The sequence below is a fragment of the Lingula anatina genome, chromosome 10 (genome assembly GCF_051362555.1).
Source record: "Lingula anatina isolate TDL-2025a chromosome 10, LinAna3.0, whole genome shotgun sequence".
NCBI classification, from domain to species: domain Eukaryota; kingdom Metazoa; phylum Brachiopoda; class Lingulata; order Lingulida; family Lingulidae; genus Lingula; species Lingula anatina.
Window position 1 is genome coordinate 3140021 of NC_141776.1, and position 17396 is coordinate 3157416.

At 39.6% G+C, this 17396-nt stretch overlaps 1 protein-coding gene and 8 non-coding genes across 10 annotated transcripts in view; 5 read left to right on the plus strand and 4 right to left on the minus strand.

The window, feature by feature from the left end:
- Positions 1 to 17396, plus strand: part of LOC106170066 (uncharacterized) — a 56189-nt gene that overhangs the window by 2316 nt on the left and 36477 nt on the right. The window contains exon 1 of one of the 2 annotated variants that reach the window (XM_013549791.2): positions 13659 to 14364. The exons of the other annotated variant lie outside the window; for it this stretch is intronic. Within the exon in view, the coding sequence (XP_013405245.2) occupies positions 14292 to 14364 (73 nt within the window). The 5' untranslated portion in view covers positions 13659 to 14291. Of the gene's footprint in view, positions 1 to 13658; positions 14365 to 17396 lie in introns of those variants that run through there. 2 annotated transcript variants of the gene reach the window in all.
- Positions 776 to 863, minus strand: Trnay-gua (transfer RNA tyrosine (anticodon GUA)). The gene is given in 2 exon segments: positions 776 to 811; positions 827 to 863. It is a non-coding gene; the product is annotated as a tRNA-Tyr (tRNA).
- Trnay-gua (transfer RNA tyrosine (anticodon GUA)) lies at positions 1898 to 1985 on the minus strand. The gene is given in 2 exon segments: positions 1898 to 1933; positions 1949 to 1985. It is a non-coding gene; the product is annotated as a tRNA-Tyr (tRNA).
- On the minus strand, positions 2801 to 2888 carry Trnay-gua (transfer RNA tyrosine (anticodon GUA)). The gene is given in 2 exon segments: positions 2801 to 2836; positions 2852 to 2888. It is a non-coding gene; the product is annotated as a tRNA-Tyr (tRNA).
- Positions 3768 to 3855, plus strand: Trnay-gua (transfer RNA tyrosine (anticodon GUA)). Its single transcript is given in 2 exon segments — positions 3768 to 3804; positions 3820 to 3855. It is a non-coding gene; the product is annotated as a tRNA-Tyr (tRNA).
- Trnay-gua (transfer RNA tyrosine (anticodon GUA)) lies at positions 4724 to 4811 on the plus strand. The gene is given in 2 exon segments: positions 4724 to 4760; positions 4776 to 4811. It is a non-coding gene; the product is annotated as a tRNA-Tyr (tRNA).
- On the plus strand, positions 5654 to 5741 carry Trnay-gua (transfer RNA tyrosine (anticodon GUA)). The gene is given in 2 exon segments: positions 5654 to 5690; positions 5706 to 5741. It is a non-coding gene; the product is annotated as a tRNA-Tyr (tRNA).
- Positions 6235 to 6322, plus strand: Trnay-gua (transfer RNA tyrosine (anticodon GUA)). Its single transcript is given in 2 exon segments — positions 6235 to 6271; positions 6287 to 6322. It is a non-coding gene; the product is annotated as a tRNA-Tyr (tRNA).
- Positions 7059 to 7146, minus strand: Trnay-gua (transfer RNA tyrosine (anticodon GUA)). Its single transcript is given in 2 exon segments — positions 7059 to 7094; positions 7110 to 7146. It is a non-coding gene; the product is annotated as a tRNA-Tyr (tRNA).

The window sequence follows — 17396 nt, forward strand, 5'->3', positions numbered from 1 at the left end:
TACGTTATGATTGATACGCGTGTCATATTGTGACCAATTGAACATTTAATAGAGAGAGAAGTGTTCAACTCAGCAGTGCCTCTTCACCCCCGCCCAATACCAGCACCCTCTCCCAAACTTTCGAACAACTGTTCTATCAATAATCATGTATCTGTTAATCTATGCTTAAAAATGGTTACAAATAAGCAAAAACGGTCGTCTGATGATGTGTTTAAGAACGGAACCGGTTTAGGTTTATGTATGCACATTACATATATGCGCCCGAGAGAGAGAGAGAGAGAGAGAGAGAGAGAGAGAGATGAGCGAATACCGTTGTGAACCCTTATGCACTCAATCTCAGCTGAGTCTAATTTGGCGATATTTTCCCGAGGCATATTTTTCCACCTGCCGCCAAGAACAACTTGTGCTGCAACTGGCAATAGGAAGGTATTTAACGCTTTTGGTAGGAGTCTAGGAAGGTAGAAGCTGAACGACGCGCCCTCTCATGGTAAACTATGTATAGCCCTTTAGTAGGGGCAAGTCTCTCTCGTCCTTTCCCTCTCCCTTTGTCAATCTCTCTCTCTCTCTTCTGAATACCGTAGCCAAAATGAAGTTTTCACAATGGTTAGAACAAAGTTCGTTTGAGATGAAGTAAACATAAGAACTAATGTTTTACATATTGAAAAAGAAAACTTAAGCTGTTGACGGTTTAATCTTTTCCCTGCTCTCCTACTTGTATGAGGACAACAGTTAAAGGAACTAGTGAAATTAGAGAACAAATTGAAAAGAAAATAATTCTCGCGAGCCGGATTTGAACCAGCGACCTAAGGATGTCTTTTGTCGTCCACTACAGTCCTCCGCTCTACCAACTGAGCTATCGCGAGCTACGATTATCTCACCTGTCTGCACAGGTACGCTTTCTGAAGACCGTCTACAAATTATTTTTCCATATTCATGAAGTGTTATTGCGGTCTTGCATGCACTGTTATCATTGATTGTTGTCACTCTAGTTGTCGCTGTTAAACATGTCCTACAAGACCAGTGTACAAGGTGGAAGACAGACTTATGTCCTCCCTGAACATCATGTCTTATATTTTTGTAGCTCATGTCTTATGTTTTTTGTTGCAGCGTAAGCTTACCCTCTACCAGGGCCACAGGTTGATATTCTCAGATTCTTTGGTTAATTCATGGCACGTTTTTCCACGAGTTGGAGAAAAGTGCACATAATTTATTTGTGGCCCTGGTTGAGGGTAGCTTGTACACAAGTCTAGGAAATTGCTTTTATGAACAGGGAAAACTGAAATGAACGGCTTTTATCAAAGTGCTTTCACCTCCTCGCTTTTGCTCAGACAAAAACCCGAGGGCAAATAATATAAAACAATACCAAACGCATTTCTTCTCTATTTTATTGTGACTTTGTATTGCTTAAAAAGTACTTCACAAAGTTAAAGCATACAATGTTTGTGCATGCTTTTCATTACGTTTATCAGTCTCAGAGTCTATCAAACATATTATAGTATTACATCTATATACGATTCCCATAATGGGATAAAATATAAAGTGTACCGATGTATGTTATTCAACTGTACATTAGCCAGAGAAGACAGAAGTAAGGGGCATGCAGATTTTCTAACTCAACCTGTCTTCTTACCTATCAAAATCAATCAGTTAAGTTAAACGCAAGACAAATATTACCCTCTATCACGGCTGCAAATTAATCATGAATTAATCAGAGATATATCTGCGAAAAATTAATCTATGGCCCTGGTAGAGGGTAGGCAAAACTAAGGGCTGGGGTGAAAATATGTCTCTGAGGGCGACGGTACAGCGACTGCAACTGGGATGACAGCGCAGGAGGTCAGTACATTTGCAGACTTTCTGCAGTATATTCGGGGTCTTTTCATTAAGAAAAAATGTTTCTCGCGAGCCGGATTTGAACCAGCGACCTAAGGATATCTCTTATCGTCCACTACAGTCCTCCGCTCTACCAACTGAGCTATCGCGAGCTACGAATGTGTCAAAAATGTGCACAAGTCAGATTTCTGAAGACACGCCGTCCCTAATTTATAATTCCTTATTCATGAAGTGTTATTGGGGTCTTACACGCATGGTTATCATTGCTGTCACTCCAGGTGTCGATGTTTTAATATTCTACACGATCAGAGATTAAGCTTGAAGGCCGATTAATGTTCTCCCTGAAGCTTTGTCATTCATTTCCACTTTTTTTTTACCAACGATTGAACCTTTTACTAAAACAAAAAGGTGGGGAACTTTATGTAAAACAATACTAAATAATATTGTTTTATATTGGAGACCAGAGACTAAGTTAGAAGGCCGATTAATGTTCTACCTGAACCTCCCGTCATTTATTTCTAGTTTTTTTATTACCAAAGATTTTACAAAGACAAAAAGCTGGGACATTTAATGTAAAACAATACTATATCATTTTTTTATATATTGGATGGCATTGTATAAGAAATAATTTCAAAGTTGTGACATGAAATTTTGAAACAAGATTTAATAACGTCGTTTATTCAGTCTCGTGGGAATTTATTTGGTTCATAGAAATATTTCCAGAGATACTTTATATAATTGCTTTTCTGTCCACGTCAGGCGACAACTGAAGCGAAAACATTGATTTCTCTCTTTAAATCTATCTTCTCGCTTATCAGTATCTGCTAGAAAAGCTGAAAACAAGGCAAAACTAAGTTCTGGGGTGAACTAACGTTTGGGACGGCTACAGGACAGCGACAGCGACAACACGGCGCTGCTGGTCAGTATACTTGTAGATCCTTGCATCTTTTTATTAAAGGAAAAAAGTTCTCGCGAGCCGGATTTGAACCAGCGACCTAAGGATATCTTATACTACCCACTACAGTCCTCCGCTCTACCAACTGAGCTATCGCGAGATATGAGTCTATTAAATCTGAGCAAGAGAGATGTTTCTGAAGCTGCGCCGTCCATTATTTATTTATTTTTCCATATTCATGAAGTGTTATTGCGGTCTTGCATGCACTGTTATCATTGTCGTCACTCTAGCTGTCGCTGTTAGGCATGTCCTACAAGACCAGTGTACGAGGTGGACAGTCTTATGCTCCCCCCCCCAAAAAAAAAAAAAAAAAAAAACAAAAAAACAAATGATGCCATATTTGTTATGTCACACGTTGAGCATTTTTAACAGACATGTTAAAACAAAAACTTGAAGGCAATTTATGTGAAATGGTATCATCTTATTTTATTCCATATTGGAGTACATGCAGTGTATGAGTAATTACTTCAAAGTTGTCCCATGAAAAGTTCAGACATTTTTTCAAAGATGTTAATTCAGCTAATTATATATACATTTTATGTCATTATATATACAAGATATATAAGATGCATATTATTAAAATTCATTGCGCTCATAGGATAAAAACTGGAAACGTTTTATTTCTGTCAACGCCAGACAAGACAATTTTACCTACCTACTTATCAAAATCTCCTAGCACAGTTAGAGTAAAACAAACGGCTGAAGATTTACAACTTAAATGAGAATAGCAAATAATGACACGGAAAATTGCTATTCAGAAAAAAATAGTGAGGTATTTGCCCCCCCCCCCCCCTCCCCCCAAGCATCACTCACTTATGACTGACGAGACTGAAAAGTAGCCACTAAATGGCTTTCAAATTGTCTGTAATGAGAGATAAGCCTTTACGACCTCATTGACAAAACATGAATATGTTTAACTGATGAAGGAGATAAAATGACTTAGGGACAGTTAACGGGCATAAATATTGCATAGTCGTATCTCGCGATAGCTCAGTTGGTAGAGCGGAGGACTGTAGTGGACAGTACGGGATATCCTTAGGTCGCTGGTTCAAATCCGGCTCGCGAGAAACTATTTTTGGTCCTCTCTGCTGTATTTGTCCATTCCCAATCACCCTGAGTTTCACAGAATATTGGAATGAAAATTTATTTTATCAGCGCAACTCTGCCGCAAGCTGCTGATAGATATAAATTTACACTGACCCTAGAAAGACAGGCTGCTGCACAACTGACTTTTATATGGTTGATGTAATTATTCCAGCTCAAAATATGTTGTAGATTTGAAAAAAGAAAGAATTTTTGATAATAAACTTTTCAATACAAATCCAGATTCTGTTCACTGCCCATAGTTCTTGCGTATTTGATTGAATGCGCGCTGGACTTCTATAGCAACAGAATAGCAGCAGTTCTGGGAACTTTTTTCTTTGAAGTCAAGTTATACCGGTTCACTCTCCAAATGCGTTTAGAGCAGAACTATCTATAAATCCATTTTTGAGCTCTTTATTTCTAATTTCCAATTTCATGAATAAAATTCATGGTAATTTGACCTTGGCTACATTATGAGAGTGACTCAAACATTAAACATTTAGAACTCAAATTCTGTTTATACAATGTACAATGTAGATTGTAATTAGAAAGTTTTAGGACGTGGCATACCTTGAGAGAATATATATATATATATATATATATATATATATATATATATATATATATATATATATATATATATATATATATATATATATATATATATTTAATAGCCTGTCTATCATCGTATACCCTGTTCTCGTATAGCGTGCTTAACAGCGACGGTTTAAAGTGACAACAATGATGACCGTGCATGCAAGACCGCAGTAGCACTATGAATATGTAAAAATAAATTGTGGACTGCGCGTCATCAGAAACCATTCTTTTGCACATATAGAAAGACACTTATACCTCGCGATAGCTCAGTTGGTAGAGCGGAGGACTGTAGTGGATTGTATGAGATATCCTTAGGTCGCTGGTTCAAATCCGGCTCGCGAGAAATGTTTTTGGTCCTCTCTGCTGTATTATTCGCATTTGTCCGTTCTCCACCACCCTGAGTTTCAGAGAAGGTAACTTTTATTATCAACGTGGCTCTGCCGCATGCTGTTGATAGAGATGGAGATGATGCTGCACTGAGCCATGATATACAGGGTACCTGTGAAATGATTTTATATCGTTGATGTAATTCATTATTCAGACCCAAAATTTTTCTGGTGCATTTGAAGAAAAGGGATAAGTTGGTATTATGTTTCCATGCACTACCCATAGCCCCTGCGTCTACGTAAATTATGCGTATTTGAATGAATGCGCGCTGGACTTAATGGCAAAGAATAGCAGCAATAATTTCCCCGGGAAGCTTTCTTTATTGCAAGATATACCGATACGCTTTCCAAATACGTTGAAGACAGTTATATCTATAAACCCGTTTTTTGAGCTCTTTTATTTCTGATTTCTGTGATGACGAATGAAATTCAAGGTAATTTGTCCCCGTCACCATTACGAGAATGCCTCAAAGATTAAACAAATAGAACTTATAAACCTGTTTATAGATTGAAATTAGAAATCTTTAGGACGTGGAATACCTTGAGAGAAAATCTATCTATCTATCTATCTATCTATCTATATGGCAAAGAATATTCTCGCGAGCCGGATTTGAGATATATAATAGCCTGTCTATCACCTTGTACCTTGTTATAACGTGCTAAACAGCTGCAGTTTAAGTGACAGCAATGAAAACAGTGCATGCAAGACCGCAATAACACAACATGAATATGGAAAAATAAATTGTAGACGGTGCATCTTCATAAACCATTCTTTTGCACATAAAAACTGTACTTATACCTCGCGATAGCTCAGTTGGTAGAGCGGAGGACTGTAGTGGACAGTATGAGATATCCTTAGGTCGCTGGTTCAAATCCGGCTCGCGAGAAGACTTTTGTTTACTTTCCAGTGGTCTTTGAAACTCGGAGTGTTTCGCCTCAGACATGGATAAAAATATCTTTGGTGCTTGGCCTTCCTGTTCGAAAACATGTCGTATCTTTTGTAGACAACTATTTTTTGGAAAAAGATAAGCTGTCACCGAAATAATAGTATCTTTTTATGTATTTTCAGTCGATTGCCTCTGATCTGTTTGTCAAAATGAAGTTTTTTTTACATTTAAGGCAGACAATTCGTATTATTTTTTACACGGCAGAATAATGAAATTTCTTGGAAATTTCAGCAGATCACACTTTTTCACCATATCCGAAAACGTTGGGATTTATAATCCCGTTTTTGACCTCTACTAAACAGCGACAGCTAGAGTGACGGCAGTGATGGCCGTTCGTGCAAGACCGCAATAACACTTTATGAATATGGAAAAAAAATTATGAAAGGTGCATCTTCAGAAAGCGTACCTGTGCAGAAAATATATACATTCGTAGCTCGCGATAGCTCAGTTGGTAGAGCGGAGGACTGTAGTGGACGGAATGAGATATCCTTAGGTCGCTGGTTCAAATCCGGCTCGCGAGAAAACCTTTTTTTAAATTTGTTATTTGAACCTGATTTCATCTTATAAGCAGACACTAGTAAGTGTCTAGTGGAATAGTGATCCCGTCGCCGTAGTTATCGTCCAACAAACCTGTTAAATCTGTAACTGCTAGGGCATTTTTTGTTTTGATTTCAATTTCCTAGGTTTTTTTTATAAAACCAACAGAACAGTTTGAGTTTGAAGCCAACAGTTTGAGTTAAAAAAAATCAGCATTTCCTCCACCTCTTGCCCCACTGACTTGGACAGACATGCAGTATGCTTCGGCGTTATATTCTATGTGCAAATTAATTCTCGTTACGCATAAACATGGTAATTATAAACATGTCTTAACTTTTCATGTCACAGCTTCGAGGAGTTTACTGCCACTCAAAACAGAATGAAAATTTTGGTATTAATTTCCATTAGGTGAGACTTTTAAAATCATTTTAACAGACTTGATGCATGCAAGTGTCATGCGTCTGCTGTTCTTGACGTTGTTGTAGTCGTTTTAGCAGTACACCCTATGCGTCAACTTTGGGGCTGGGGTGCATTTGAGCTGGAACAAAGAATTACATCGATGACATTAACCCAGTCGGGAGGCACCGTGTATTTCTCGGCTCAGTGCGAAATCATCTCTACCAACAGGACATGCTGATAATATAGGATTCATTCCCTGAAGCTCAGGGTGGTGGAGAACGGACTAATTTGAAGAATACAGCAGAGAGGACCAAAAAGGTTTCTCGCGAGCCGGATTTGAACCAGCGACCTAAGGATGTCTCTCATCGTCCACTACAGTCCTCCGCTCTACCAACTGAGCTATCGCGAGCTACGGCGGCCTATTATTCATGCTCGGTCACTGTGCCTCAGTCGTATAATCTCCTTCATCAGTTTAATATATTCATGTATAGCCAACGAGGTCGTAAACGGTTGCCTATCATTAAAGACCATTTGAAAATAATTCAGTCTTGATAAAGATCACTTTTTGCTTTGTAGATCATGAAAGACATCAGGTAGATTGTAAGGGGAGCAATTTTTCATGTATTGGTGGTGGTGTGTATGTGTGTGTGTGTGTGTGGGGGGGGGGGCATAGATAAAAAATCGAAAAGCCGATTATAGGTAATAATCTATAATACGGGGTCCTTATAACTTATGCCACCAGAGAAGGTTATGCTTAATTTGACTGTTTGTGGACAAGATATCTCATAAAAGTACATGTACTTTGCAAATTTATATGAAATTTTCTGGATGGAGTGCGGGGAAAAAGTAATCGCAGTTTCAACTGAATCAACCGGAACTTTTAAAGAACCAGCCCTTTGAAATTGCTGCCTTCACTTAGCCCAGACGTTGATGGTTTCCAGACTTGTTTCTATTCCTTGCGGTTCACTGAATGGTTCACTATTCTAAAAACATCATCCTGGAACAAAGTTACTGAATGATATATTTGTCATGTGTACTTTTAGCACCTTGTGAACGGTAATTAATATCACACATGAATGCGAGATATGCACCTTGCAATCACCTGTAGCTGAGTTAACATCCGTCATTCAGACTAGAAATAGATGTATTTAGTGTCATCAGGCGATTACATTACATAGGGACCTTATTGCCTGTAGTGGGTTTGAAGCAGAGTTACTGTCTAACACATGTATGCTTTCAACAAAGCCAATTTTAGACCTATAAGTCTGCCACGTGAACCTTATCAGATGAAAGGATCCACGTTCTGTCTATCACTCATCATGCTTTCATTTAGAAAGTGCGACTGCTTGATTGCCATCAGCGTGTCTATGGCAATATCCTCTGCGTCACTGCGCTGGGTCAGTCTTATCTTTCGACAATAGATAAGATATCACAATTTGCTGTAATTATTGTAATTGTAGAGACACAATATACAGTGGATGTCATGTTGACCACAGGTAGAACAAAATTGTTACCCTTATCACTTTAGATTGTGTTGCGATAGAAATGACTTCTCTATCGCAATGTGAGGAAGCAATCATATTATATTCACCTTTTTTAGACAAAAGAACGTCCTACAAGGCTCAATAAGTACAAAAAAACGTGGATAGGAGAGCTAACAAGACTAAAAAGACAGGAAACTCGCTCTAGATTGATGTCATTTGACAATGGCACATAAAATCTAATGGTATGCACAAATAACTCGTGTTTTTATTAATGAGACCAAGGCTTCAAGTGCCTCGGGCTGGTTATCAACGTACCGGGCAATCCATCAGTAGCCGGAGAATCTACTCTGATGGCTGTAGTTCGCTGTGGATACAGTATTTTGCTATAGGCGGTAACACAAGAATAGAAATATTCTATTAAAAACAGGAAACGAAGACTATATCCTTCTTATACATGTACATGTATATATACATACACTGGGATAGAAAGAGGCTCAGCTTTGTCTCGTTCTGCTTATAAATATCGTTAGTTTCTCTCCGTGCATTTCTCTAACTCGAATCTTTCACAGAACACCTCATTTAATTGTTTCAAACGTATATTCTCTTACATATATAAATTAATCAAAATGTCGCATCAATTTCTCTTAAGATGTTTTCATTTCTTTCATTTCCGTCTTATTTTCTTAGATTTTTATTTCTTTTTTCAAATCCCATCTATTATCCCAAGCTGTCTAATTTAGTTTGAGTGATGGGTCGCCTTTAACAGTTGGTGTGACGACTTTCATCATGTCCCGCACTTGCGACTCCACACGCCGGCAATATATAAAAAACTCTGTCCATTTACCTGTTGCTGTGATCTCCAAAGATGTTCATCTAGATTCTAATCTTCTGTTCGTGTTCCTTCGTCCAAACAAAACTTTGTGTGTTTGGAATTTCTCTGAAGCTGACGCTGAAGTAAAGAATGAGAGGTCGAAATCTGGAATAGTCAGATTGTGGATCGGTATAAAAATCTTAAAAATGGATGTCCTCTTGGAGGAAAAATAAAAAAAAATCACCTCCCTAACCTGAGAGTAAGTTTAGGCCACAACATTCTAAGGGTTTTAAACCCAGGTGTTACTACTGAAATAAAATATCGCCGTGAACAAGATTATAATAATAACAAGATATAATGTCTAATATGTTTTTCTTAGAATTACCTTTTTTAGTATTATGCATGTACCATCTAACTTATGGTTGCAAATAAATATTACTATTACATATTTGGCTTGGATTCCACTGAGGATGACATGTCACCGTCAAAGGGTGGCAGTATCTCTGACAGTTGTCATAACTCAACTCAGGACCTGGCCTGTCTTGTCCTTAAATGGCGATATGTTTTCCACATTTTTGCACTCTGTCGGTTACTGAAGGTGCCCCATTAGACGCAAAATTTGAAGGTGACATGTTAACTGGATGACTGTTAAGATGTGAGAGCACGGCATTCAGATGACGTCGAATAAAGTTTTTTTTCATATTTTCATGTTGAAAGCCTCAACTCTATATTTTTATTATTTTTATGCTACCCTTTTGTCGCATAGTTGCCTGCGTGAATTCAGAAAACATTTGTGGAATTTCAAATAACAGACTTTTCTGGAATTCATTTAATTCTTTGTTGCTCACTCCACTACGTGACGGCAGGAATGCGACTTGGTCGACATCGCGCGATCAGAGTTACTGCAGTGCTTGTACTTATTATCTGAAATGAGCAAACAATTCAGTAATTATTTATGTAAAACAGATAGAAAGACAGACATACAAACACAAAGACGAGCAGACAAACAGACAGACAGTCAGACAGACAGACAAACAGACAGACAGACGGATAAAGTCTCCCACCAAAGAGCATGAGAGGCGGGAATTGAGAAATTTGCTATGACAACAACGCAACAAAATTTTTCTCTTCCCCTACGGTTGCAGATTTTCAATTGAATATCGTGTGAAAATCACCCCATGACCCCCGTAAGAACCGCCATCAAGAAAAAAAGTAGTCGTAAAACCTGCGTGTTTACAAATTATTGTTTAAAACGGTGTAAGTCGTTAGGTGATATTTTTTGTGTGCGAAGGCGTGACGTTTTGTTATAGCGGTGACAGGTATTTATTTCAGTTAGACAGCTGATATCCAACAGCTGGCTCACAGAAGATCTGTCAGACCCTGACTCTAAGGGACCATTCCCAGACCCTATCGTACTAACAATGGATCGATCTAACTCCCAATGGATTCTTGTTAAATTGCAATCAACTTAAGCGGCTTAGATGTCTGTCACGCCTACTGAAGCTGCTAGGGGGTAATTTTAAAATTATCGTTTAGCAGCTTCAGTAGGCGTGCCAGACATCTAAGCCGCTTAAGCTGAAAGCAATTTAGCGAGAAACCTCTCGGAGATGGATCGATCCTGTTAGGTCGATCTAGGTATGGGAACCCAGTCTAAAGTGTTCCTCCCGGTCACAGTGGTTCACCCTGAGGATGGGCGATAAGTACCCTGCGTTACAGAGGTCACTGAGAACTCGCCTCTGTCACCAGCATGCCTCTGACATTTCTAGTATCAGCACTGGTGACTTTAGTTCGAATCTGGATACTGGTTATAATAGAAATATATAGATGATGGAAGCGAGTTTATATTGACCCCTGACTCTCAGGGTAGGGTTAAAATATTTGATTGCCTGTTTAGCAACTCGACGCCGTGCCTGAGTTTTTTCTACTTTCTGTGCTGTCATAATTTGACAGATGAAGTGATGCGATATATTAATTAGATCCATCCTCTTACGTGTAAAAACACGAATTATGTTACCCCTGCTATAATCAATAACAGCCAGTCAATGATTCTTGTTCGCGAGTTCAAGTTACCACAGTTTGAATCGACAAGTATCAATGTTCTGTAGATATCTGATCGGTTCTTTTATTGATACTTTTTTAAAAAGATAAAAAGATGCTTCTTATTTATCGTTCACCCCTGGGGCTGTTTTTTATTGTTATTAGAACTGTTTTTGTTGTCACAGCAAGGAAAAAACCACAAGATGTCTTAATTATGAATCTAGTAGCTATAGTGTTGTTTGATCTGACAGGTTTTTGGGTTTGGGCGAAACAGGATACGTCGCACTCTTTTTTTCATGATCATAGAGCTGCATCGTTATAAAAATAGAGGCTGTTCTTTCACTGTCTTGTTTCCAGTAATCAACATTCATAATCTATGGAATGTTTTTGCGAACCAGGCACTGTCTTGTGTCTTGTGATAGAAGGTATTCACTAGACCGGTCCAATTCATCAGCATTCGTGTTGCACTAAATGGTTAATAATTGGACTATGCAACATGCGATGGATGCACCACCGGCTGAGTTATGATTTTGCTGTGTGTGTGTGTGTGTGTGTGTGTGTGTCGTGTGTGCATTTCTCTCTCTCTCTCTCTCTCTGTGTGTGTGTGTGTGTGTGTGTGTGTGTGGAGAGAGAGAGAGAGAGAGAGAGAGAGAGAGAGAGAGAGGTAAAATCCTCTGTTCCCTCCCCGTGAAGTTATGACTGTATGGGAGTAGAGTTTGACACACAACCCAGACTGATATATCGAACGGTTTTTTACAGCGTCTCTTACGTCTTTTTTTCTTGCAGATCTGAAACTATACATTAATTGAATATATATTCCATGTTTTTGGTAAATGGATATTATGATGTCTACCATTATGCGACCTCCGCTGTGTCTTGAAAACTTGAGATCATCGCTGTTATTGATCCGAGAATTCACTTAGAGCACGATGACAGAGAAAAAAGCGCAGGAAGATGGAGCAAAATGGAAAGCTTTTGAAAAAATAAATGCAAAAAATGGATTTCATGGACTGGTTGTGGAAGTGGGTTTAAATATGCAAAGATATTGCGGGCACATGCCCAAAAATGGTAAGCCAAAATAAATGAACCTACCTTTGTATGCATTTACACTTAGATGATAGCAAGCAGACGAAAGCAAAAGACAGTCAGCTAGTGACGGTGTACAGAACCGGTCTAGTCTTGCTGACGTCATTATAAAACCAATGATTGAAAATAGTGTGTGTGTGTGTGTGTGTGTGTGTGTGTGTGTATGTTGGGAGGGGGGTGGCGTGCGCGCGCGCGCGCGCGCGTGTGTGTGTGTGGGAGGAGGGAGGGGGTGGGGGGGGGGTGAGCCTCCCCTAGACCTTCAGCTCCTACGCCTGTTACACCATGCAGGATTTCATTTACAATTTGGAAGAAAGGTTCGGTTTTAGTTTGCCCAGATATGAACGATCCCCATCACCGCCCATATCAAGTATCAATTACACAGTGTTATGTTTGGTTGACGGGACATATGCGGAGGGACTGTCACCGACACCCCTTTCTTTGTGGCGTCTGTGGCAGGTATTATTATGGGGGATGTTGTGAAGTCAAAGAAATAGGTAGTAAGGGCTAAGGAGATATCTTTAAAGAATGAGCACGATGAAAAACTACGATGACTTGCACATGAAAAGATTCACGTTCAAGTGAGGGATATGCAATACTTTAATGCCAACGTAAATCTATATAATTCTTTCTCGTTATTCTTCCTTTTAGATATATTTATCAAGTTTGTGCGAGAAATCTGTGTATGCAGTTGCAATAGGCCTGTCTCAATGAAGCTATAAGTTATGATAAGGTCAAATTGGTCTAAAGTGATAGATCAATTATTTCAGACTAATTAGTTAGTCCCAATTAAATCAGTAGTAGTCTAATGTAAATAGATACTGCGGCTGTTTCATATCTAGAAAAACACGTTTAATATTTCAGACCAACATATATTTTCAATGAAATTCTATAGCCTTAAATGAAGTAGCGCGTATTTTTTCTGAAAGTTTATACCGGTGTACAAAGCTGTTCTCTCGACGCATATCCGTTACGCTAAGAACGTTTTAAAAGCAAATATTTGTGAAACGCCACCGAAACCTTGTCTTCTATGATAAGCAGCAGGTGCTCGAATATTATTGATTTCAAATAAAAGACGGAGAGGGAAGTACAGAGAAAAGAGGGGCGGAGTGAGATGTGTATAGAAATTCTCTCTCTATCAACAAATCACCTGATCTCGGAAATGGATACTACATTAATTGGGAAAAGGTTTATAAAAGAGGCAAATGGAAATGAAGAAGGAACACGACAAAGTCGGTTATACGATAGCCTTGGCTCTTCTCAAAATAGCTATGCTGTTACTGCCTGGTCTATTTGCAGAAACGTCTTAGAGTTATCGTCTACAGTCTAAGAAAAAGCTATAAAAGCGGGAGCAAGGTAGAGCGAGATTTAAACAATACGCAGCTCTCGACAAACAAGAGAGAGAGAGGTAGAGAGCACAAACGCTGCTGTCGCAGTAGCCGATGACGTGTCGGTGAGAGGCTCGCAGGTGACAAGAATGTCACTCGCCCGACTGTGACAAGGGCAGGACCTTACGTGCCGTAGTCGCTTTGAGTCGTAATCCACGTCACCAGTCAACCCGAACCCGTGTACTCTGAGGACGACGTACACTTGCCGCATGCAAATTAGGATAAAAAACATTCTATTTAAACTCGCTCGGTCAATTTTGATGCTGTTTATCATTGTATACAGCCTTGCAGCAGGTTTGGGAGCTCTAGTTTGTCCTGTGTCCACAGTTTTCGTGTACTTTAAAGGCGTTGTATTATACCTCCATGCAAATTGAGAAAAAGGATATTTTTTACTAGTTTTAGAGACTTCAGAAAGGGCTTTTTAGTGTGAGTTACATGGTATTTTGACATCAGGGAAAGCATTTTTGATTTCAGAGTTCACATTTTTGTCATCCGTTGGCAAACAAGAGGGAAGTATTTGTACAAATAACTGTAATAACAGTGTCAAGAACTTTGCGGATTAAAAATTCGGTAGCTGGAATAACATTTGTTTTGGGAGCTCATATTTTTACCAGCTGGGCTAGAGCGTGTAGCAGGCTTTACTAACATTCTGAAGCCAAGGAGGCAACAAAATCAGGGATTTTCGACATTCTTGGACGTCGAATAACTGTTGGGATTTTTGCGTGGCCTGGGAAACATTGTTTGAAGCAAGATGATCAAAGTGAAAGATTTGAAGCAAGTGAGGGATAAGACAGTGCAGATTGAATTCACCGTGGACAAATGTAGTAGGTGTTGAAATCTTCTTCTCTCTCTCTCTCTCTCTCTCTCTCTCTCCTTGGACATAATAAGAGATCCCTTTTATGTCCAAGCTCTCTCTTTCTCTCTCACACACACACTAACACCCCATTTCCATAGATTTTTAGATCGATCTATCCCTGTGGGGAGTCTCACTAGATTACTGTCAGCTTGGCCGGCTTAAGCGTCTGTCCCGCCTACTAAAAGCTGTAAGGAGGTAATTAACTATGGTGCCCGCTCGGCTGACTGCAATTTAGCGTGAACCCCCAGGGAGTTAGGTCGATCTAAAACTTAATCTTTAGATCGATCTAAATCTCTGGGAAAGCACTCTAAGTTACTCTCTCATTTCTCTCTCCCTCCCTCTTTCTTTTTTTGCCTCTTCTTTCTCTTTCTCTCGCGGACGCTGTATTAGCTACTTTACTATCATCGTCCTCAATTCGATTATACCTGCGGAATACAATAGACACTAATGTCCTGAAACTGATGTATTTCGCCTGCATTTCTTAATATATCGGTCTGATCAGGCAAGCGAATTCCACAGAGATCGTCTGCTTTTGTTTTCCTTAAACAGGAAATCGAAAAGGAGCATAATCGCTCACTATGTGTCAGACGGATGAGGACTGTCATGTAGGGCCCTCTTTCTCAATATTCTTATAATTGCGTTTTTGATATTTCCGTAGGATTTTGTTTGAGGGAGAGATATGCACGATTTAACTTGCAGAATATACAGTAGGAAGAACTGTAGGAAGAACATGGTAGCAAGAAGGCGATATTAGATTGACCTGTCTACTCGTAATCCGTTATGTCAATCAGGCAGTATTTCCATGCCTTTTTTGCTGCTAAAAGAGGTGGGGTTGGGGGTGGGGTATAATAGCATGCGTATATATATATAGATGAAGTACAAAAGATCAAACAGGAACCAGGGGTAGGAGGGGGGGGGGTAGGGGTGGGAGGAGGGGTAGGGGTAAAGGGGGTACCGTAACATAATTGCATTATATCAAGTCCGCTTTTCGTCGCACCCGGGGGGGGGGGGGGGGGGGGGGGGGGGGGGGGGGCTAAATAAGAGGACTGACAGACAGGCAGACAGACAGACAGATCTGTTAGTTGCAGAGTATGTAAAATCGGTATTTTGCACTATAATGAGGACATTTCTCTTTAAAAGCTTCAGTGTGTGGCGTCAAATGAGACCAACGCAGTACATTTTTTTACATTTCCCGAAAGCTCTGAATTCGTAATTTGTAGGTATCTTTTCCACGTATCAGATATACTTTTAGATATACTTTTACCTGGACAACTAAAAAGGGTCGGATTTTTCTTTGCTTTCGAGGCCAAAATAGAGAGAATTCGTTTTGATGTGTCCGTACGCATTTCGTGCCAGTCATCGCTCTGAAGTTTTACCAGCTCAGACAATGTACCGCGCATATTTTCGTGACACCGTCAAAGACAAGACGGCTCCCATCACAGCGACAGGACTGCAGCTATGGTAATCCTTGAGGAGGAATAAATTTCGTTGAAAAAAAAAAAAGAAAAAAAAAGAGAGGAAATGTCGCATGTGATCATTTTGATCTGTTTTTGTCCTGCCAGCAGCCTACCCAGTACGGTAGCCATTGGTGAGGACCTTAAAAGTAATCATGGCCTGACATCATCAGGGAAAAACGTCAAATGACCCCTTCTTCTCAACGCCATCTAAGGCTTGTTTTTTCTCAAAAAGGAGAGACAAAGAGAGGTGAAAATAGAAACAAAATTCAGGCATTAATTCCTTCGCTGACATCATGGCGAAACTATTTCCAATTACGACCCGGCTAACAGGGGCTCATTTCACACTAGAACTTAAATCCGAAAGTTGCGCTAAACTTTGAGACTAAATTTCCAGTCTAATTTGACCCAGGGGACATCAGGAGCAAACCACTCAACTAAGATTATTGCTGTCTGTTTTAAAACAAGACCAATAGATACTTTAGATCAGTAGACTACTACCAATTTATCATGAATTAAATTAGACCAAGATTTTGGTTTAAATTTGACGCACAACTTTCGGTCTTAATTTGTTTCTTGTAAAACGGCCGCTGGGCTGTTCAGGTCACGTCGATTCTAGTCATACGTCACCCAAGTTTACGTCTAAATATAAGGTCATCTACCTGGGCGTCGCCTGTACAGAACGTCACGTCGTAATGGTCAAAGCAAGACATGTTCACAAAAGAAGTAAATTAGGACCGGGAACAGACTAATTGACGTCATCCGAGGTAGAAAATTACGTAGGAACACCTATTGCGCCTTCTTTAATCCAATTCTAAGCACACTGGTTTTCTGATGAGGTTACTTAGTCAATTTCAGATCTAAATAAGGTTTGTTATGATTTGTTTTTAGTTGAAGGTGACACACACACGCACGCACACACACACACACACACACACACACACACACACACGGGTTAGGAATAGCAGTTTGAGATGCTGTCTTGTAACGAAATAACCAACATACACGTCTTATTTGCATCAATCTTGAGTTCAAGTAACAATAAATCCCGAGGATATCGATAATGCTCTTGAATTTGAACAAGTTACGGTCTGTCGAGGTAACGTTTAGTTAGATCTAGTTACACTTAAAATCAGACGACCTTCCCACGTAATAATCTGATATGTTGTGAAACGCAAAGGGCTTCTTTTATTTTCTTTTTTTTATTATTTCAATGCTTCATCAAGTGAGGGGCGTGTGACATCTTTCCCACGGTTATATCAGACTGGGATGTTTGTTTGATGACACAAATGCGGTCAATGACAATAGAATTGCTCGGGCAAAAATCTCAAGGACGACGGCTTGAGGTGCAGATTTGGAACACTGTACAAGTGGAAGGTGTAATGGAGACGAATTCGATTTCGCAGCAGGTGGAATAGGGATTCATGACGGGGAGAAGGACGGGAGGGGGAGGGGGCGTCTCCACCTCCAAAAAACTATGGAGATACGCTTTTTATCAATGAAGACGCACCAAACGAGATGTTTTGTTGTTTTTGTTTTTGTTTAC